This window comes from Lepisosteus oculatus, chromosome 8, assembly GCF_040954835.1.
Source record: "Lepisosteus oculatus isolate fLepOcu1 chromosome 8, fLepOcu1.hap2, whole genome shotgun sequence".
NCBI classification, from domain to species: domain Eukaryota; kingdom Metazoa; phylum Chordata; class Actinopteri; order Semionotiformes; family Lepisosteidae; genus Lepisosteus; species Lepisosteus oculatus.
The window spans coordinates 49,724,562-49,744,118 of NC_090703.1; the positions used below are offsets into that span (position 1 = coordinate 49,724,562).

At 46.3% G+C, this 19,557-nt stretch overlaps 1 protein-coding gene and 2 long non-coding RNA genes across 4 annotated transcripts in view; all 3 read right to left on the minus strand.

The window, feature by feature from the left end:
* Positions 1 to 234: 234 nt before the first annotated feature.
* LOC107077877 (uncharacterized) overlaps positions 235 to 19,557 on the minus strand; it is a 36,014-nt gene continuing 16,691 nt past the window's right edge. The window contains exons 2-5 of one of the 2 annotated variants that reach the window (XR_011190292.1): positions 2,998 to 3,195; positions 2,262 to 2,629; positions 1,851 to 1,912; positions 235 to 1,771 (exon numbers count right to left, since the gene is read on the minus strand). This is a non-coding gene — a long non-coding RNA (uncharacterized lncRNA). Of the gene's footprint in view, positions 1,772 to 1,850; positions 1,913 to 2,261; positions 3,196 to 19,557 lie in introns of both variants that reach the window. The other variant, XR_011190291.1, reaches the window with a different exon arrangement.
* Positions 12,435 to 16,020, minus strand: LOC107077878 (uncharacterized). The gene is made up of 3 exons (XR_001478856.2): positions 15,708 to 16,020; positions 15,440 to 15,600; positions 12,435 to 15,021 (listed from the first exon to the last, which is right to left on the minus strand). It is a non-coding gene; the product is annotated as an uncharacterized lncRNA (long non-coding RNA).
* Positions 17,484 to 19,528, minus strand: sox3 (SRY-box transcription factor 3). The gene has a single exon (XM_006632889.3). The coding sequence runs from the start codon at positions 19,174 to 19,176 to the stop codon at positions 18,259 to 18,261; it is 918 nt and encodes a 305-aa protein (XP_006632952.1). The 5' UTR covers positions 19,177 to 19,528; the 3' UTR covers positions 17,484 to 18,258.

The following is a 19,557-nucleotide window of genomic DNA, read 5'->3' on the forward strand; positions in this document are numbered from 1 at the left end:
AGTTAAGCACACAGCTACTGAATCACCATCAACTGGCAGAACACAAACAGTGAAAGCAGATTACGTCTGGGGATCTATCGGCTCATTCTCTGAGCTGAAATCACACCTAAGCTAGAATTGCTGTGCAAATACACAATATTTCTCAAAGATCGGGTGGGTTGGCACCAAACTAAGGTAAACACACACTTCTACACCCAATTTAAACAAACACAATCAAGTACACACACAGAGCCATTCCTTATTTTCACACTGTATTTAAATAAAATACAGGCCTGTGCACTACAAACTGAGCCCATCACAGTTTACAATCAACACATGCATGCCCTCACTAATACCCTTAGATCATGACAGGATTACGCCAGTTAAGATAAAACAGGATTGCTTCCTGTCTGTGACAGGTGTGTACATCAACATCCTTCTCTGCACTTTTAAGCAGTGAGTTTACACGGGGATTGGTGTTAAAAGATCTGTCTATAAACCTGCTCTTCCATGATGTTGTGGTGCACTATGTTGAGTGTGGTACCGTGTGAGTGTCAGGCTCTACAGCCTGCCACACCCGTGCAGAGTCGGGGCACTTGGAAAAGTCTCTGCAGGTAAGACCAAGTGCAGGAACAAGCAAATGAATAAGGCCCATAGCGATCTGTATGCAAGTGGATGAGAATGAGGCATTACAGTCACTTTCTATTGGAGGACATTGTGTCAGATTTGGATTCTGATGCGTTGAGGTGGAAAAGAGGGAGACGGGAGGGTTTTTTTTTCGGGGGGGGGGTGGGTTGAGTTCCAAAGTCCCAGTTTGCAGGCCTATATTTCACACCACGGTGTCATCTCATAGTCTTGAGCAGCGTGGAGGTGGAGACCCCCACCTCCCTCCCTCTCGCTCTTTGAAAAGGGACCTGAAATGTATGCAAATGCCCCTAGAGGGGATTAGACTTTTTATGGGTTTAGAATTTAGTTCAGCCAACCTGAATAATCAAATGTGGGAACAAAAAAAAAAAGTATGTGCCACCCCCCCAATCCCCTCCACCCCCAACCCCCGATACACACACTCTCCTCCCTCCATCACACCCCCCTTCTCTTCTCGGATGCCTCATTAGGATCCCCTTACGGAGCAGAGAGGGGGTGGGGCAGCAGGAGCTGGGCTGATCACACAGAATTGGCAGCTTCTGATTACGACACCATTTTCACAGCGGGCTTCCCTGGTTTATTCAGAGCTGCTGAATATGAAGCACTAACTGAATGAAATGAGCCTCAGCTTTCAGCCAGTTAATGACAGAATTAAGGCTATTTCGTGTAATTTTGGTAGTGATGTTTTTCCGTTTCTTTTCTTTTTTTGTATAGCAGTACCTATTTTACGTCTTATTTTTTCAAACACGGGACTCATTCTCTCACTGCGCTTCAGGCTTCTTCTCCCCCGCCCCCCCACCCCACCCCCACTTTTGCCTTTTTGTCTTCTGTCCCGGGTCCAGTGGCGACCCAGTCTGGGGAAAGGGGTGTCCGACCCCAGCGGGAGATGAGACCGAGACCCTCGGGCAGCTCACGGACAGGCAGTCCGCAGGACTTTAGCTGATAAGAGATATGCTCTGCAGATTCCCCTGCCGCCAGTGCAGTGGAAGAACGGAGTCAATTGAGCAATCAGCTAGGGTGCAGAGATGCTGAAGACTCTTTTCTGTCTCTGATGATCACATCCGTGCAGAAACTTGTCCTTCTCGTACCTCGACACACCAGCCCCTTCGCCGCTGGTGAAAAGTGCGTCTCCTCATCCGAGGTTATCCTTCCGAGAAGGGAAGTAGCACAAATGAGCGACAGACTCCTTCATACTTTAGAATCCCCCCCCCACTACACACACACACCTTTCACATTTCTCTTCCCACGGCTCTGAAGGCCGGTTTCCGTTTCTGTCCTCTGTTGCATTCTTGGAGGCGTGCAATGGTTCGCAGCGCCGGCGGAGGTCAGAGGTCAGATGAGAAGAGCAGGTGTTAAACCACGGCGCGCGGAGATACGGAGGAATTCTCAGCAGGGCGGTCCAAACAAAAGGTGAAGCAGAGAGAGAGAAATAAGGGGCACCCCCCACCCCCCCCATCCCCCCAGCTGACCCCTACAACCTCCCCCCCTTTGACACAGGGGAAGATAAACGTGATCCGCGCAGCTTGGCGTTAATCTGCTGTCCGCTCCGTTAAGGGCAGGTCACCCAAGCGGCAGAGTCTGTCTCTTAATGTACCAGAGTAGCAGTAATGCCCTGGGCCTGAGGAGATGCACTCTACCTGCACAGATGGCTCGGTCATCTCCTCTCTCACTGGAGCAGCTCCCCAGCCTGGATCAGATTCCACACATCTTCACATCAGTCTCTCCCAGAACCGCATGACCTCTGTAAACGAGACACTCGACAAAACGGGGGCACAAACCTCGAAAACATGCAGGTCTGAATGAGAAAAGAGTTGTGCAAAAAAATCCGTGTTCCTCCTAGACGGCCGATGCTTTGGCCTGGGCAGCACCTTGAAACAGCGGACATTCCAGCGCAGATCGCAGGAGTGTGCAGCGGCCTGGAGGGACGGCCCGATTTCACACATGCGGCCCTCGGGGGTGGGCGGCTGCCGTCAATATTCACACCTCTCCGCGTCTGTTTCCGCTCCTGTCAGGCCATTCGCAAAACAACCGAAACACAAACGGGAAAAACGTCTTCGCCGGTTGCAGTTCTGCCAGAAAGTGTGTGTGTGTGTGTGCATGGAGGGGGGGAAGAAAGTCTTTAGAAAAATTAAATCAAAGAGATTCTTAAAAATACAGCTCACAAAGCATTTACTTTTCCCATCAAACAGAGGTTCTGGAAACCCCAGGAGGGTATTGCTAAACTGAGAGGAACTGATCGACTCTACCATCATAGTGTTCTTGAACAAACTCTAGTCATCCTCGGAAAATAACAGACATTTATAGCCTATATAGGAAGAAAAACAACCCATATATGATACAGAACACTTCTCTCTCTGGGCGGCTGTTCTTTACCTGCAGTGACTTGTGCGAGAGGTAGCTGCTTCTGGTTAACTGAGTGTTCATCAAGGTATAAAGAATAAGTGATGTGCAAGCAAAGGAGTCAAGCATGCCTCTGTTCCAGTTACACCCAGCTGCGGATCCTGTCCGCACACAATCTTCCTGATCTGCAAGCGCTGAGGTTGAGTTGGACATAGAACTGACATTTAGGGCCTAAAATGAGAAAATTAAAAGTGTTATATTCAATTGTATTAGTCCCTATAAAACTATGTACTTGCCACATTTCATAAATGCCGTGGATAAAATCTGTAAGGTATCTGTCTGCCACACTGGAACCAAGCTGGGTGTGCTCCTGGGAGGCAGGCTGTGGCAGGAGACTATACTGGTTCAAGCACAAGCAGAAAACAGGCAGATGTTACAGCAGGGGAGGAAGAAAAACTGCTGTTTGTTCTTGAAACAAATCGCCTTAAAACAGGAAAATGTTAACAGTTCTAACTCATGGCTATATGTTATTTTTTAGCTTAAAATTCCCTAGTTAACGAGGATTATGTTATTCAGCAGTTTTTTTCCCCCCAGAAGAACACTCTGGTTTCTTTAGGAAAGCAAATACAGTTGGCTGAAACATAAATCATGCGAACTGTCTGCGCGGCCAGGCAGTGGTGGTGAGCAAGGAGTGGAGAGAGGGCAGGGACACAGGGAGCGCTCAGAGAGGGCTAATGGACTGCAGTCTGTGCCATTACTGCAGCCCCTGGGGCAGCGCGCGGCTGGGACAGACAGCACACGGCTCGCAAACCAAGACCGCAGCAGCCTGAGAGAACGCCGACCGGCCGCGTCCTTCCGATCTGCAGCCCCATTTCAATGACTTGTCCAATTGTTTACCCAAGTTATCAGGGCAAAATACAATCGCCCTGCGGGGTGATTAGAGGCTAATTAAAACATCCCATGGGTCTGAGGCTTCTGTGAAATCGGTCAACATGTGGATTCCGCAAACAAACCTGTGAAGCTATTAAAGAGCGTCTCTCTTACAACGTATCCACTGAGCTCGTCACAGAACACACACTGCGTTTGTACATGTACATGCTGCTCGGGATTTGGTCATACAAAGCCCTGTATTGTACCAATAATCCCGATGCTTGAGCATCACCTTCATAGATCACCCTTAAACCACCAATTAACACAGACTCGCAACACGCTTTTTTAAACACAGGTAGGAAACAAACTATTGAAGTAACTCAGCAGTGGACTTGTTTTATTCCAAAGGATCTTGCATTGAACAAGTGACCACATTACTCCATGTTTCCACACTGGAGACCATAAAACCTGTGGGAAAGGTACTGTGGTCGACACAGAAACCCCAGAACTCGGCGGCTGTCGCAGGCATCTTGCAACACGAAGTGGGAGCCGGGGTGACAGATATGAAGGCCCGCCACGCGCCAGGCTGCAGAACTGTAGAGCTGTGACGCAGTGGATCATTAAGAACAAATCCGTTTCCCAGGGCATGGTCTGGAGGTGGCTTTTAAAACCGGCAGCTGGGAACGGAGCCGGGCCCGTGTCGAAAGAGAGCCCCTCTTCTTGCACGTACTGCAATTCTCACAACGGCTAACTTTCGGCATCAAAATCATCTCCGTTCAGCTGAAATTTGTTGTCCTTATTTTATAGCAATTTAGCACCTTCCCCCCAAACCCCTCATTCTTTTTGCTTTTGAAGCTACCACCCTGACCTACTAACCCCTGCCCTAGTCATAAATAACCCCCGATGCTAGGAAGCCTGATTGTTCGATTTGAATGTGAAATGAACCCGTTAAGCATGAAGACCTGGGCAATGGGCAGGGTATCTCCACTGTGACCCCCAGCGAGGAGCTCCACGAACACCAGCCCTAGGGCTGGGAGCCTTTCGAGGCCCAACTTAACTTGGACTTGAGAGCAGAGGCATTCGCATAAGAAACGGAGCCCAACCTCGGTTAGCATGACAAAGAGCCGACCATCTCTGCTGATTGGTGTCACGGCTCACACTAAAGACGGGCAGCCCTGCACACATGCTAATGGGCTCGGGGTGTGAATTTCAGGAGGGTATTTGGGGTTGGGGTTGTGGAAGGGGGGGGTCAAACTACAGAGGAGCAAAGTGCACATATCAAAAACAAAAGAAAAGGGCGGAATTTCAGAAAACGTACTCTTTTTAACCCTTCCCCCCCCAGAATGCACACATAATAGATCTGCTGCTGTGTTCGGGTTCAAACCCAGGATCTAATTCCTTCAAAGGTTTTCTTGGAATGTAAAGTGAAATGCAATATTAAGTATTGCCAGCAGTGAGAATATGTTCAGGTGGGGAGCTGCGTCAGCATGCGTAGGCTGCAAAGGAACAAGTAATAGGTTTATTCCATGCTGAAAAAAAGAAGAAAGAGAACACAACGTTTCGGCCGTGGAGCCTTCTTCAGGTGTCCTTCAGGTGTTCTTCCGGTGTCATAGTGAGAATATGTACATGTGAAAATACACGAAGGCACCATAAAAGCTGTCTCAGCCAGGCGCACTTGCTTGTGTCTCATCTGATCAGCACAATCCGGCCTGCTCAATTCCTCTGGACGCACTCTTATAAAAAGCACCACCTTTTTTATTCCAGCAGGTAAGTCAACTGAGAACAAACTCTCCTTTTTAAAATGTGAAATGTGCCCACGTGATGTGAAATAGGTCAGATGGGCAATTTGCCCACGGGGAAAGTGTTCCCATATCCAGTTTAAAACTGTCATGTGTTCTCCTGCAAAAGTCATGCAGGTACCGTAAAGGGACTGGAGAACTGTCAATGTGGCTGGCTTCAGTGTAACACTAACACAGAGCAAAGGCGATGTCATGGATAAATGATAGCCAAACAGCAAACAAAAGGACCATAAAAAACAATACTTAGGCACAGACACCATAGTCATTTTCTGTTGGGAATTCATTTTTTTGCTGGGTTGATATTGTTTTTCAATTTATTAGTTTAATAGTTGTTTTCCAGGGGTGCCATCACATCTACTCACAGAAACCTCTAGGCCGTTATGCCCCCTCTACTTTTCAGGATCTAAACATTAGTGAAAAGGTACGAGAATGAATGAAAATCTTTGCTCTACAAAACTAAAAGAGCGGAGGTGGCTTCAGGAGACCTGGCCCGCAGTCCTCTCCGTTCTCTGCCTCATCAGTGTGTTCACACAGACACTAGCGCTGCCCTCTCCAAACCTGTTCCCCATGCTAATGCCCTCTGCAGGAGCTGCTGCCCCCTGTGAAAACTGGCCAGACAGCCTCCAAACTCAGGTGCCGGAGCATCGCTCCTTGGGTGTTCAGTTGCCGAAAGGGCAGAACCTGACGCCGGAAGATTCACAAAAAAATTACCAAAAGAAATGAATGCCCTTAAACACTCATTGAGATCTTATCTGAAAAGCTGCAGCTCCCGTCCTAGTTTGCTTGCACGCTATGATCGGCAGTATTATCAGTACCAGGATATTGCATTTTGTGCGTGGTATTTTTGCTGCTTTCACCAAGAAAACAAAAGTGGCTTCACTCCGTTCGTTCCGTCCGGTGTGTAAAAAACACACACCTAACCAACGGGCCTTGATGGCCTGCTCTTGTTTCTGACAGTGAAACACGACCTGCAAGTCACAAGGGAAGCTATGTAGAAGTGCATTCAGACCCGAGAACAGGAGACACTCTTTACACAAAGGATTGCAGGAGCCAGCTATATTGTTGTAGTTGAAGCCCCAACCTCTTTCATGAAATGGAGAGACAGTTGGATCAGTTAGCTACTAACTACCAAATGGGCAAGACAGTTTCTCTTGTTTGAGACCTTATACACTGACCTTTTTTATGATCTTCTGTTCTAAAATGGTCATTATCAGTCCACAACTTTTTTTTTCCCCCCGTTAGATAGCTTCCTTTGCAAAACAGGCCAACCACCGAGGATAAGGAGCTTTAAAGTAAAGTCCACTCCCTCTAAGCTGCTGAGCTTAAATATCCTTCCTTAGGCTGGCCTGAAAACAACGGAGCTGCTGCTCCATTACTGTGAGGCTCTGTGCCCCCCCCACCCCAAGTTGGAGACAGACACAGCGGAGAGGGCAGGCTGCAGCCCTAGCCTTACTGGGGCCAGCGGTGTCCCTCTAGGACAAATTATGAAACAGAAAAAAAAAATGACAAACTGACAATGGCAACTAATCAATATGTGACACAGTGAGCACAAGTGCACAACGCTAACGCGCCACACTGCGGCCCGGCGCAGAGGAGGCCTCGACAGGCGCCGGCCGCGGACAGCATGGGGGAAAAAACCTGGGAAAAACAGGGAAGAGCCTTCCGGAGAAGCAGCAGGTAAGAGCTGGCGCCGGAGAGCTGGAAAGGGAGCGGAGGCAGGCAGGCAGGGTGGAGCACGCAGGGGTTTCTTTCAGTTCCTAGCCCTCGGAGGAGAGGTGCTTCCCTGAGCTGCGCACACCTCCTTCCTCACCCGGCGGCACAGGCAGACCTTTCAGAGAAAATTGCTCCTCCGTCAATCTAGTGTGCAACTGTCAGGCCCAGTGGCAGTGCGGGCTCCTTCACGCAGCCTGCACTGAGCGCTAATCGATATCTGCGCCCCAGCTGAGGAGGCGCAGCTCCTCGCCCACCACAGCCCCTCACAACCCCTCCGCTGACCCTCAGACCCCATTGTGTCCTCAGAGACAGAGAACAATGTCCCGAACATATCACACCGCATGGGCTCCAGCGCAGAGACAGTTTTGTCAAGCTCGGACAATCTATTCCACCTCTTCCGACCTATTGTAAAATTTGCCCCATTTTTTCCTTGGGAAGGAGGGGAAAAAAAAGGTCTTTAAAAGTAGGTTACCATACCAAACGTTGTACATGTCAATTTCTGCTTCTCCAGTCTGGGGGAAGAAATGATTTTGGGTTGTGCTCATTTTTAAGAAGGCCACCGAAACCATGTCATACTGAGCATGGGCTCATACATGGGCAACTGAGCACCTACCGCAGTAACAGAGGCAGGATTACGCCCTGGCAACACTGTCAGTACATCACAGGGCTCTCATGAACAATTTAGACATGCCAGTTAGCACAGCCACCGTAGTCTCCTCCCACCTTCCAAAGACACATCACCTGGGCAAACCCCATGTGAACATGCTGAGAGCATGCAGACTCCACACAGAGGGCTCCCCAGTACAGAATCACACCCCAAGCCCAGACACTGTGCCACACAGGCCCAGGAAAACAATTAAATCTATTTTTACTTTAGCCTGCTTCCTAAAGCAGGGTGAATAAACATTTCTGCTCTAAAACAGAGAGGTCTTTCTACGAGGCCCTCCTCACAAGATGAATTAATTCATAGCTTCGTACTTATAGGAATCATATTTCTGGATACAGGTTGGTCTGAAAGCTGGCACCTGAAAACATGTTTTCATCTGCACCATTAAGCATTTCTAATTATCATAGCAGACATGTTTACATAAAGTTGCGACAGGGATTATAAAGGAACGATGGAATTCCTCATAAAGACTTTGATTAAAACTATTACAAATGACTTCAAGAATAATAACACTTTAATTTGTAAAAACTGTATCCAGAAAGCAATCTTTACAGTGCTGTAACTTCTTATGTGAATAGTTTATTCATCGTGAAAACCTGGGGCAAGTATTTCAAGTTTCTTACTTGAGCTCTTTGGGCAGAAAAATAAACACGACTTTGCTTTCAGACAGTGTAATGGATGACCTTAAATTACAACCTAATGTGCAGTAAATCACAGGCAATATGTGAATGCACTATTTCTTCAGCTCTGCGTGTCTGTGCATTTCAGATTGATACAAGCTCAATTTTGCAGTGAGAAGGGGAAGGTTATTCTGCCCTGACCAATAACTGCCAATTCATTAGACGGGTTTTATCCACCCTGAGTGCACTCCTCTTTCTCTGCCTCGTGTGAATCACTGCAGGCACAGTGACGTACGGCACTGAGAATCTAAATACAGAAAAAAGAGAAACAACACCTTAAACTCCTGAGAGCTCAGACAAAGCCTTACAACTGTCTGTCTGAAGCCTCGAGGCAAGATGGAAGTTCTTCCTAAATTCTCTCACTTGAGCCTCACCTGCTGATGTCTTAACTTAACCCCCTGACCCAACGTTGAGGGCTGACTGTCCTTTCACCCAACAGTCCTGTTTAAAGCACCGCAAACACAAGGGAGGACAGAGGAAAATCGGGCCTGGAAGCTGCAGAACACACACGAAATACAACAGATAAAACAGGAAGCACCTCTTTACACCAAGGGATGTGGAAGGGTGGAACAAATTACCCGTCCATGACGTTGAAGTGGTTCTGTGGTTTCTTTCAAGAAACACGTGGATGAGATCCTGGGAGCAATTAACTAATAATGATCAAACTAGCTCTTTTCTGATTTATAACCTTTTTATGATGAATTATGGGGATTTTTCAATTTCACTCGAAACATGACATACAGATTCTGCATTAAGCGACAAAGGAATAATGCATTAAGTTAAATCTCTTTATCTATCAAATAAATTTCCTTCATATTTCAAAGACCATTAGGTTTTTAACACTCTTCAGTGATTATCTGAAAGACTCATTATACCGCAAAACGTCAACAGTTTTATGAGCACTTTTCAAGAATCAAGAAACAAAGCATTCTAGAATATTTTTTTCTGTCAATTGAAAAGCTTGATTGAAGTTCTTCTAGAAACACCTTGACTCATTCAACAGAAATGCTAACGTTAACACAGAAAGCGTATATATCTGCAGTGTTTCGAAGAACTGCTGTTTCCTCACACATAGGTCTGGGACGGTCTAGTTTCTGTAAGCTTCCATTCATTTGAACCATCCAACAGCACAATCTCTAGCTCTGCTGCTTGCCCAAGATCTCCATTGAGAGACCATTCAAACTAAGACATCAAGATTGGAAACGTCTGAAGAACGTTCACTGCCACTCTTAACTTACCCAACTGGATAATACCTACAGTAGATCAGTGTTTCCTGACCCAGGTCCTGCAGGACCACTGTGTCTGCTGGTTATCATCTAAACTGAGCTCTAAATCTAAGGCACTACGGGATGCCTTGAGCTGCTTTCCTGCCCAGACTTTAGTTCACGCTTGGGTTTGTCCCATTTAAGGGCATAGAGTCCGACAAGTTCAGCAGACAGAACTTCACACATCCTCTTTTCAACTTGCTAGCCCTGACTTCCAGTTGACACTCCACAGGAGACCAGTCGACGATGAGCCGACACGGGTGTGAATGACAACCAGTTGCATAAAAGAAGTTACGAAACTCAGAAACCGGTACAGGGATGAAACTAGTTACAAATTTGATTTTTGGGGGGGAGCTGAAAGCAAATCAAAATATACTTGAGATATAAAACGTCTATCAAATCAATCAAGTCAACCAGATCAAGAATTCAGCTGGAGCAAAAACCAGGAACCCCTATGGTTTCCAAGGACGCAAGTGGTGAACCACTGATCTGTATGGGGTAACTGCAGCTGCCATTAATTCAGGGGTGTCAAACTCTGCTTCTGAAAGTCTCAGTGCTCTCTGGTTTCTAGTCCACCTGAGCTCTCCGTTACAGAGCTGGTCTAGTTATTTCATTAACACCATAATTGCGATAACCTCTGACCAGGCTTGAAGGTGTTTAAAAGGTAACTTTACTTTTATGAAGTGCATTTTTTACTCATTCATTAATTAGGTTTAAAAAATGCTTATTTATGGCTAGGTATGCCTAATCGTGAAAATGAGAGTAATTGACTTCTCAGGTTGGACCAAAAACCAGAAAACAGAGACGCTACAAGTTCACAGTGGACATAATTTAATATCACAAGTTTGAAGGGAATCCAGCCTGCTCCAGCGCCTTTCAACAACCATAACATTTAATGTCTAAACATCTGAAAACGTCACTCACGATGTCTTCTACAAGCCCTTGCAACCAGCTACTTCCCCAACAGCGGAGGAAGAGGAGAGCCCAGTTTTCAAACGATTTTATCCGAGCTGGACGAGCGAGTGTGGGGGTCAGAGCGAAGCCCCGCAGTCGCTCAGATTGCCTTCCCATTTTCCCACGGCAAGGGCAGCCCGGAGTCAAACTGCTTGCCAACACCTGCCCCTCTCGGGGAGATTAGCCTCCTCACCCCTGTCAGGGGATCGACCGGGCCCTGCGTGGGCCTGACCGCGCTGGGCCTGGATTAGGCTGGCCGAGCAGGCCTGCACCGAGCGCTGAAGTGTTTACCATACCACACATAAAGCTGCCTGCTCTCTCCTCGCCGGCCTGACAAAAATCTGCGAAACGAGCATCTTTTATTAAAGCTGCGAAAACCGCAGTAACAGCTAACTACTCTTAGACTAAATCAAATTCTTAAAACTCACCAACAACAATAGCTCTCTTCCTAGTCGTATTTTGCAGCAAAAACAAGATGGAGACATGTCAAGATACAGCTATCCCTTCGTCTCTCTCACTAAAAAAAAAAAGTCTTCCTTGTCTTTCTATGCTGAGGAAACCACGTTATAAAGCCCTTTTCTTCTAACCCTTTTTCTGAATGACTTTACTCCTCTCTTCAGATAAGGAACACACTTTCATGTGACCGAAAACGCATGTTTCAAAGGAGGGGTGTGTCAAATTCTTACCGAACTGGTCTGACCGAGTTGAAGGGATACAACCTCTCGTGCGTGAGGATTAACAGTAATACCAGAGGCAGCACACTGGGACAAACACGCGATTTGTGAAAAATGCCACAGTCCAACATTAGCAATTTTCACAGAGAGGTGATTCACATGTTTTGAAGCGGGGGTTAAGCAAACAGGCAGAGAGCTGACAAGCAGGCTGCTCTGAGCCATGGCCGGACACAAAAAGATCACGTGACAGAGGCCTGGCCTTGGTTAAGCAGTGGAAGTGGTGAGATCTGGTAGAACATTCCAGCTGGACCTCCCATTGGAGCAGCAACTAACAGCGCTTGTGAAGCTCTGCATTCCTGTCCGGCAGACAGCTGAACTTCATCATCTAGGTCTACATCAGCTCAAGAGGCGGAGTGGAGTCAGGGACTCTGGTCTGTGGGTTTAAATCCCAGTGTCGGTATAAGACCAGTTCTGGACCCAACTGTATAAATGCGTGTCATGTACAATGGAAAATAGCAACTGTAACATCTCCATGCTGTTTTATACTAACTCAGCAAAAGAAATGTATACTAAAAAGTCACGGTGACGCAAAGCCCTCAAATATTTATTTTTTTTTGGCAATGAAGGTTCTTCTTCCTCTGCGATGATTTGGAAAAGAAAACATTCAGTTTGTAAAACAACAGCTTTGTGACTACCGTCCAAAGACTTAATCATCTTTGTTACTACGATAAAAAGATAAACTATGACTACAAAGATAAAATGTTTATCTTTAAAAAGAAGGTCATCATCGCGCAGCTTGACCTAGTAACTACAGAAGAGTGTTGTAGCCAGCAGTCTTCATCGCCACGACCTCCAGTAGGGACTGCAGCCCACCCTTCCCGGTTAACTTTAAACATTCATCCAAAAAAGAAAGTCACCTGAAACTCTGTCGTAATTTTACTGGTTTTTTCCCTTCCCTCCTATAAAACCACTTCACGGATGCCAGGATTTTATTTCTCTCATGAGCACCGGCACAGAACAGTGACAATACAAAGGCCACCAACCACTAAAATGTAAAAAAAAAAAAACAACTGTGGAGCCCTGGGAGGCGAAGCTGTTTAAAACCAGGAAAAACTACAGAGTTCCTTAAGCTGTACTGCTGTTGGTGGCCATAATAAGTGAGAGCTGAGCTAATCCCTTTGCACAAAGGTGTGCAGAGCTAATCTCCGTGCTGAGCCCTCTGCCCCCCTGAGCAATGGGTCAAACAGCAACTGTGGCTGTGGGAAGGCAGGCAGGCCACTGCACTTGCCCTCATGGTGGTCAAAGCAATCCCAGGGTGCCTTGCAGCTACCAGCATGCTGCATGCCTCCTGCCGAGAGGGAATGAGGTGAGTGAAGAAGCGTCTGTTCCTACAAGGTATGTCATTTTCACCGCTTTTATACTTGCATGACAGGACACATTTTACAGTCCCTGCTTACGTACCTGTGGTGTATTATTATTATTATCATCATCACCATTGTTGTGGTATGCACACACAGGCAATCTTCCAAACTTTCATTGTGGAAAAACATAAAGGAAAAGATTTTGTTCGGCAACCAGCCTCTTCTGTTAGATGTTTCATTTTGAAGCCTACAGTCGAAAACCAAAGTTTGAAACGAGCTCATGCGGGAGCTAGTCTGGAGAAGGGTGCGCTCAATTATGACCGTCTGCGTTTGCCATTGGAGCTCCCTTCTCAAAAAGGAAAAAAAAGCATTTTGACTCAATACATACTATCCATAAATACATTTTTTTTCTTTATGTCGGCATAGCATTCATTTAATTTAAATCAACTTGTGTAACATGCATTCAACTAAATGCCACGATTCCTTTAAATTCTCTAGAAAAGCCAGTAGCATCCCTTTGTCTTCTTCCGAGACGGTGAGCCTAATCATCTCTGAAGGTCCGGTTCTGCCGACACTATCTTGCACAATGAAACAACAAATCGTCACATGGCAGTTGAAGAAGGACTGAGAAGTACAATAAGGATGATTATTTTTTATCTTGACGTGTTGCAGCTGGTCTCTTGAATTCAAGTTAGAAATATGGACATTAAATCACTTTCAACTCCATCAGCTGGCATTAAAACGTAAACAGATGTTACAACGAACCGAGGTACAGGTTAACATGAATGAGTCAGGATATTTACGGGGGGGTTACTTTATGCTGTAGGGCTTTGTCTTTTTTATTTGGTAGTCTAAACAAAACTCTTCCTAGGATTTCTGGGATTAATAATATTTGTTAAAGATTAGGACGGTTACTACAGGAAATGCGCACTTTCTATGGAAAAACGTCGCTCATATGAAATTCTTTCACAATAACCAGATTACTTAAAAATATTAAGTAAGAATTATTCCCAAATTTAATTTCTCTACATGTTATGCCTGGTAGTGGAATCACCCATGGTATATTGAGGAAATAGCTTAATGGTGCAAAGGCATTGAGATTGAATACTTTCTGGATTGTGCTGAGACAGCCGACGTTATTGTACAGGTTAATCGCAGAAAGATCAAAACGATCATCTTGAAACAGCATGCACCCACATTGTGAATAGGAAAATTACGACGTATAAAACTCGAAGAAGACACTCGGGAGATTTTAAAAGTTCTTTATAGCTCAGCTTTAGCGTCAGCTCGTAAGAAATACCCTCGGAGAGCCTAAAATTCTGTTCAGAAAGCAAGATCGTGCAGTTTCCAGAGGTCCGCGACAAACGTGCTCCGTTTATTAAAGCGGTGACAAGTCAGCTTGCTGTTTCAATGTGGGATTATAAGAAAAAGAAAGAGGGAACTAAGAAATGGTGCGTGCTAAACGCGCTCTGTAACAGGTATCTTTCTGTCCCTGTCCTCCTAGAGTCCGCGTGTTGCTAATACAGGCCCAACCGGTGTCCGTTTCCGTGCAACAATTCGGTGGTAAGTTAGGAAACACTTTATGGCAAATTCATTTTCGCTATTTATCCTATTGGGGTGTTTCAAATATGTAAAACTCCATTACCCAGTTTTCAAACCCTTATATTTTAATAAAGGCAGGTGTATATGAAGTTTGTGAAGGTCCTACATGCTCTGTGCCGAAGTCTTCAGCTACCAGACGTGTGAACTACAGCATAAACCTCCCGCCGAAAAGACGCTCCATAAATGTAAATTCGGCCTCACCATTTTAAATAAAAGCGTGGTTTTGTTCAAAACTGGATTACACCTTCTTTTCATTCCGATCTCAGTAACCAGTTGTATCCAACGCCATCGCTTTTAACTGGATGATCTTCTTCTGTCTCAGAGCGTCTCGGTGGAATTTTGGATCCCCACATGTCCACGCTGTCTTTATCGTCACCCAAGATTAAGGCTTTGTTGACGTCTTTCTCAAAGGGGAATCTAACCCCAGATCGCTCTGCTCAGTGGAGTTTTTCGCGTCACTTTTTCGAAAGGACTATAAAAACAGAAATGACAAAACACGTCCCCGGTTTAATCGGGCTCACTGTCTCAGGGACAGGTTTGTTTTACTTGCCTGCCACTCGCCAGCTACAAGACTTACAAGCCTTTACTGCTGTTGTTAGCAAAGAGGAGAGGATAACGCACAAATAAACAAACACCTGGAGGTTTTAACTGGTTGTCATCACCAGGACTATTAAATTTCATGACACCTCCCCCTCAAAAAATGTGTCTTTACGCAAAACATTTAATACAAGGTTGAATTAATTCATGGGTTATACCTACTTTTCAATTTATATCAACGCTTGTAGTAACCTACAGAAGTATTTAACTACTTGATTGGTGCTAAAAACGTTTGTTAATTGGAGAAAAATGGACACAGGAGTAACGTGAAAGTGGAAATTATAGCCCTTTACCGGACCGCAGGAGCCCGTAGCTGGTTCGTGGAGTCAAATTCACCAGAGCGCACCTGGCTGCTGTAGAGCCTGGCGCTTCCCTGCTGGTGAAACCTCACTTCATCACAGCGCGAAAGCACGAGTGGGCGATCAGATTCGCACCCCCGCCCGATATTTTGAGGCTGGAAAAGGGAAAAAAAAATACAAGTGAACTTAATAGAAAAGTTTAAGCTTTAACCAAAGCACGTTCGTGTCGCATGAGGTATAGGGTTACTGGAGACCAAGATACCTGAGGTGTGAGACACGATACCTTCAAATGGGCTGGATGAAGATGTTAAGTAAGGCCAAAGCAAAAACTGAATTTAAGAGTCTGACCGACGTCACACGCAATTTTGCTGAGAAGGTAAAATACACACGCATAGGGTATCTATTAAGGCATAAGATACGAATGATCTCAATTCCACTTTTTTGCATTGTATAGATGATTGTGTGGCGCTACCGTCAAACAGTTAAATCAGTTCATCTTAAGTCCTTATGCAACAGCTGGAAGGTGTTTCTCAATTATACCTGAGCAGGTGAGCGCAGCCCTGAAGATCAGCTGGTTTTAACAGCCTGACAACCCCCCCCCCCCAATTCTGCAGAGAAAGGCCAACTTCAGAAGCAACGTCCTTCCACCCACGTTGTTGATGAAGGCTTATAATGTACCAACTGTCTTCATGGGGCCTGAAGGTACCGGCTATGGCGCCTCGGCCTTTCTTATTCCAGTAAAACGCTTTTACACTACATTTCCGCGGGTTCGACCGATTGTTTTAAAATGGACAACCCCGCAGTCAGCCATCAATCACGTCACATTGAATCCAGGCTACCGTACTGAAGAGTACATTTATTTTACCTAATGATTTGCGGACGCCAAAAGCGGATAGAAACGTAGGCCCTGCCTTGCACAAAATTGCATAATACGATTGCTGGAGGTTTGTAAGCTTCTGCGTGAAGACTGCAGCTTCTTTAGTGACCCTTAAACAGTGTCTTTTAGTTCTTCGTAAGCCCCGCGCTAGAGGCTATAGGTAGTTCTTTTCCCCAAATGACCAGTTTAAATATTAAAAATCGGGACGAAAAAATAAAAAGGATCAGGGAAATGTTATACAACCTTCCAAAACTAAACACGTTGACCAGTGAGGCGTATTCAATGCATTGCTACACATAAAGGTTGTATATGAATAGCAAAGCATTTCAAAATCTACTTCAACTTAACCGAGGGCGCCGTTTTTTCCCCCAAATAAAGTCTAAGCAAGACAATGGGAGGGCAAGATTTGCCCCGGAGCGCTAAGGAAGACCAGAGGAACACGTTTTTAAAAAAAGAAAATTGAGTTATGGTCACCTACTTGCGAGATTTACGATTACATGCTTTTTTAACTGAACATCAACATACAGCCGATACGTTTGATAAGAAGCCGCTTAAAATTTACTGTAGAATTCGAGTGGCAGATCTCCAGCTACGGAATTGTAATAAACGCTGTCGAAACGGTGGATCACAAGGAACGGCCCGTGAAAGAGTTCCAATAAAACAATTAACCACTTGGCGTTTTAAACTCCCTTACGCCCCAATACACAGAAAACATGTCGAATTTCAGGTCTGCAGGGGCCAACAGACCGTTCCCATCTGGAGCAGTTGTAGTTGGTATCGTAAATGTTCTGAGAAGTATTTTGTTTTTAAACCCCGTCTACGGACTCAAGATCCACAAGATTAATTAAAAGCGCGCGTGTTGTTGCGACTTGTAATTTGTCACACTTAAACTGACACATCGTACGAGATAATCAACAGGTTGTTCCCCCCCACCACGTTAACCCTTAACCAATTTTTTACAGCAGTTACTAAAACCCGGATAAAATTTCGATTATTTTTTCCCTTCAAAGCGCTTTCTGCTGTCGGGCCCGCGTCTGTCAGATGGGGATAATGAGAGCACAAGACACGGGTCAGGTACTGGTACTCGGACAAGTCTTCTACTGCGGACAACATGACAGACCCGAGCAAGAAATCTCAAGAAATGAAACCCGAGTCATTGGGTATGTTTTGTACAAATTTATTTATCCTTTTGGAATAGAGTGATCTTAAAATCTGTAGAAACGTCAGTTTAAATAAATCTTTCCGCCCGTGATATAGATTAACCTGATATTGCCAAAAACATATCACAGTGAAAACGTCACAAACCAAAAAGGAATACAAAACTTACATGTTCACAAGCTTAAAAAGAACAAAACCGACTTACTATAAATAAACTTGCGCTTGCGACCCGCACAGTCTTTTGTCATTAAAACCTAATAACTCCATTTAAAACAATAAAAAAATCCTACACGGTTTCGACAACGCCGGCACGAATTTTGACATTCTACAAATTAACTGTAAACATTTACTTGCGAGGGTTCTTTCCGTTCTGGTTTACTAGAATAAAATTCGCCTCTTTCTGAAGCAACACGCATTTTTCCCCCCTTTAGGAGGGAAAAAAAAAAGAAGTTGGCATTTTTTTTTTTAAAGAAAGAAAGAAGTCCGGTTCTTCTACAGAACTCCACTGCCTCCGTGCTGGCGCGAAAGCCCGCCTGCAGAAGAAACTTTTCAGCTCTGCCGGGCTCAAGCAGCGAGTCCAGTCCGCTGGATACGTCTTCTTCAAAAGCGCTTTGCAACGGACAGTTCGCTTTACGAAGAAAAAATAATTACATTTCATTTTTTAAAAAAAACAAACAAACAGATTTGTCTCTTTTTTTCGCTCGCCTCCCACCCCCCCCCAGTTTTGCCAGATCAAAACGTTCAAGTATCCGAAGTACTTAAAAAGGCCGGAGTCTCTTCAGATGTGGGTGAGGGGTAGCGTTCCGTTCACGCCAGTCCCAGCGCTCTGATAGTGCTGGTGCACGCCGTGTAACCGGGAGCTCTGCAGCGTGGCGTGATCCGCTCCGTCTCCCCCCGGCGGGAGGTACATGCTTATCATATCCCGCAGGTCACCCAGGCACGCTCTTTGGGAGTGGGAAGTGATGGCCGGCGGGGGCGAGCTGGGCTCGGTCTTGCACACGGACGCCATGGTGCCCAGCCCCATGCCGCTGGAGGTCTGCTGGGTGTAAGCCGGGGACATGCTGTAGGTGGAGGCGGCGTTCATGTAGGTCTGGGCGCTGGACATCATGGGGTTGTACTGGAGCCCCGCCATCTCGTAGCGGTGCATCTGCTGGATCTGGGGGCTGTTCATGCTCGGGTGCTGCGGGTAGCCCAACTGGTCCTGCATGAGAGAGTACGCGGTGTTGCTCCAGCCGTTCATGTGAGCGTAGCTGTCCATCCGCTGGGCCGCGGACACGGCGTTGTTGACGGCGTTGCCACCCGGCGCCAGCAGCCCGCCGGGCAGAGAGTACTTGTCTTTCTTGAGCAGGGTCTTGGTCTTCCTGCGGGGTCGGTATTTGTAATCCGGGTGCTCTTTCATGTGCATGGCTCTCAGACGCTTGGCCTCGTCGATGAAAGGTCGCTTCTCGGCGTCGGTCAACAGTTTCCAGTCTGCGCCCAAACGCTTGCTGATCTCCGAGTTGTGCATCTTGGGGTTTTCCTGAGCCATTTTCCTCCGCTGGCCCCGGGACCACACCATGAAGGCGTTCATGGGCCTCTTGACCCGGTCCTGGTCGTTGGTGCTGCCGCCGTTTTTGCCGCCGTTGGTCCCCGCCGCCGAGCCCGAGTTGGGCGGCGGGAGCGGGGTTTTAATCTCGGTTTCCATCATGCTATACATTCAACCGGCTGTGTCGGAGCGATCTCCTCTCTCCGAGAAAACACAAAGGGGAGGCGGGAGGGAGAAAAAAAAAGAATAAAACGCAGAGGGTAGTGGTCGTGCACAGGAGAGCTGGAGAAGCGCTTATCCCACCAAGCGCTTGCCTTCGAGTTAGTGCGGTCCTGCCTGCCTGCTCGCCGCCTCTCGCACTGCTCCCAGAGAGAACTCTGAAAAGTTATTCACCGACCTCAGCTGTTAATAGCGGCCTCTCCATGTGATTTAGATTGACAGCTTAACAATGAGACGCGTCGCGCCCAATCAGAGCCGGCCCCGGCGAGCCCCAATCCAAACCTATGAGCTGATTAGCCAGTCCTCCGCTTGGGCAGAAGTTACCAAAAATAA

Bases quoted from the DNA above. Each gene is read 5' to 3' on its own strand.
- sox3 (XM_006632889.3), bottom strand. From the start codon at position 19,176: ATGTATAGCATGATGGAAACCGAGATTAAAACCCCGCTCCCGCCGCCC.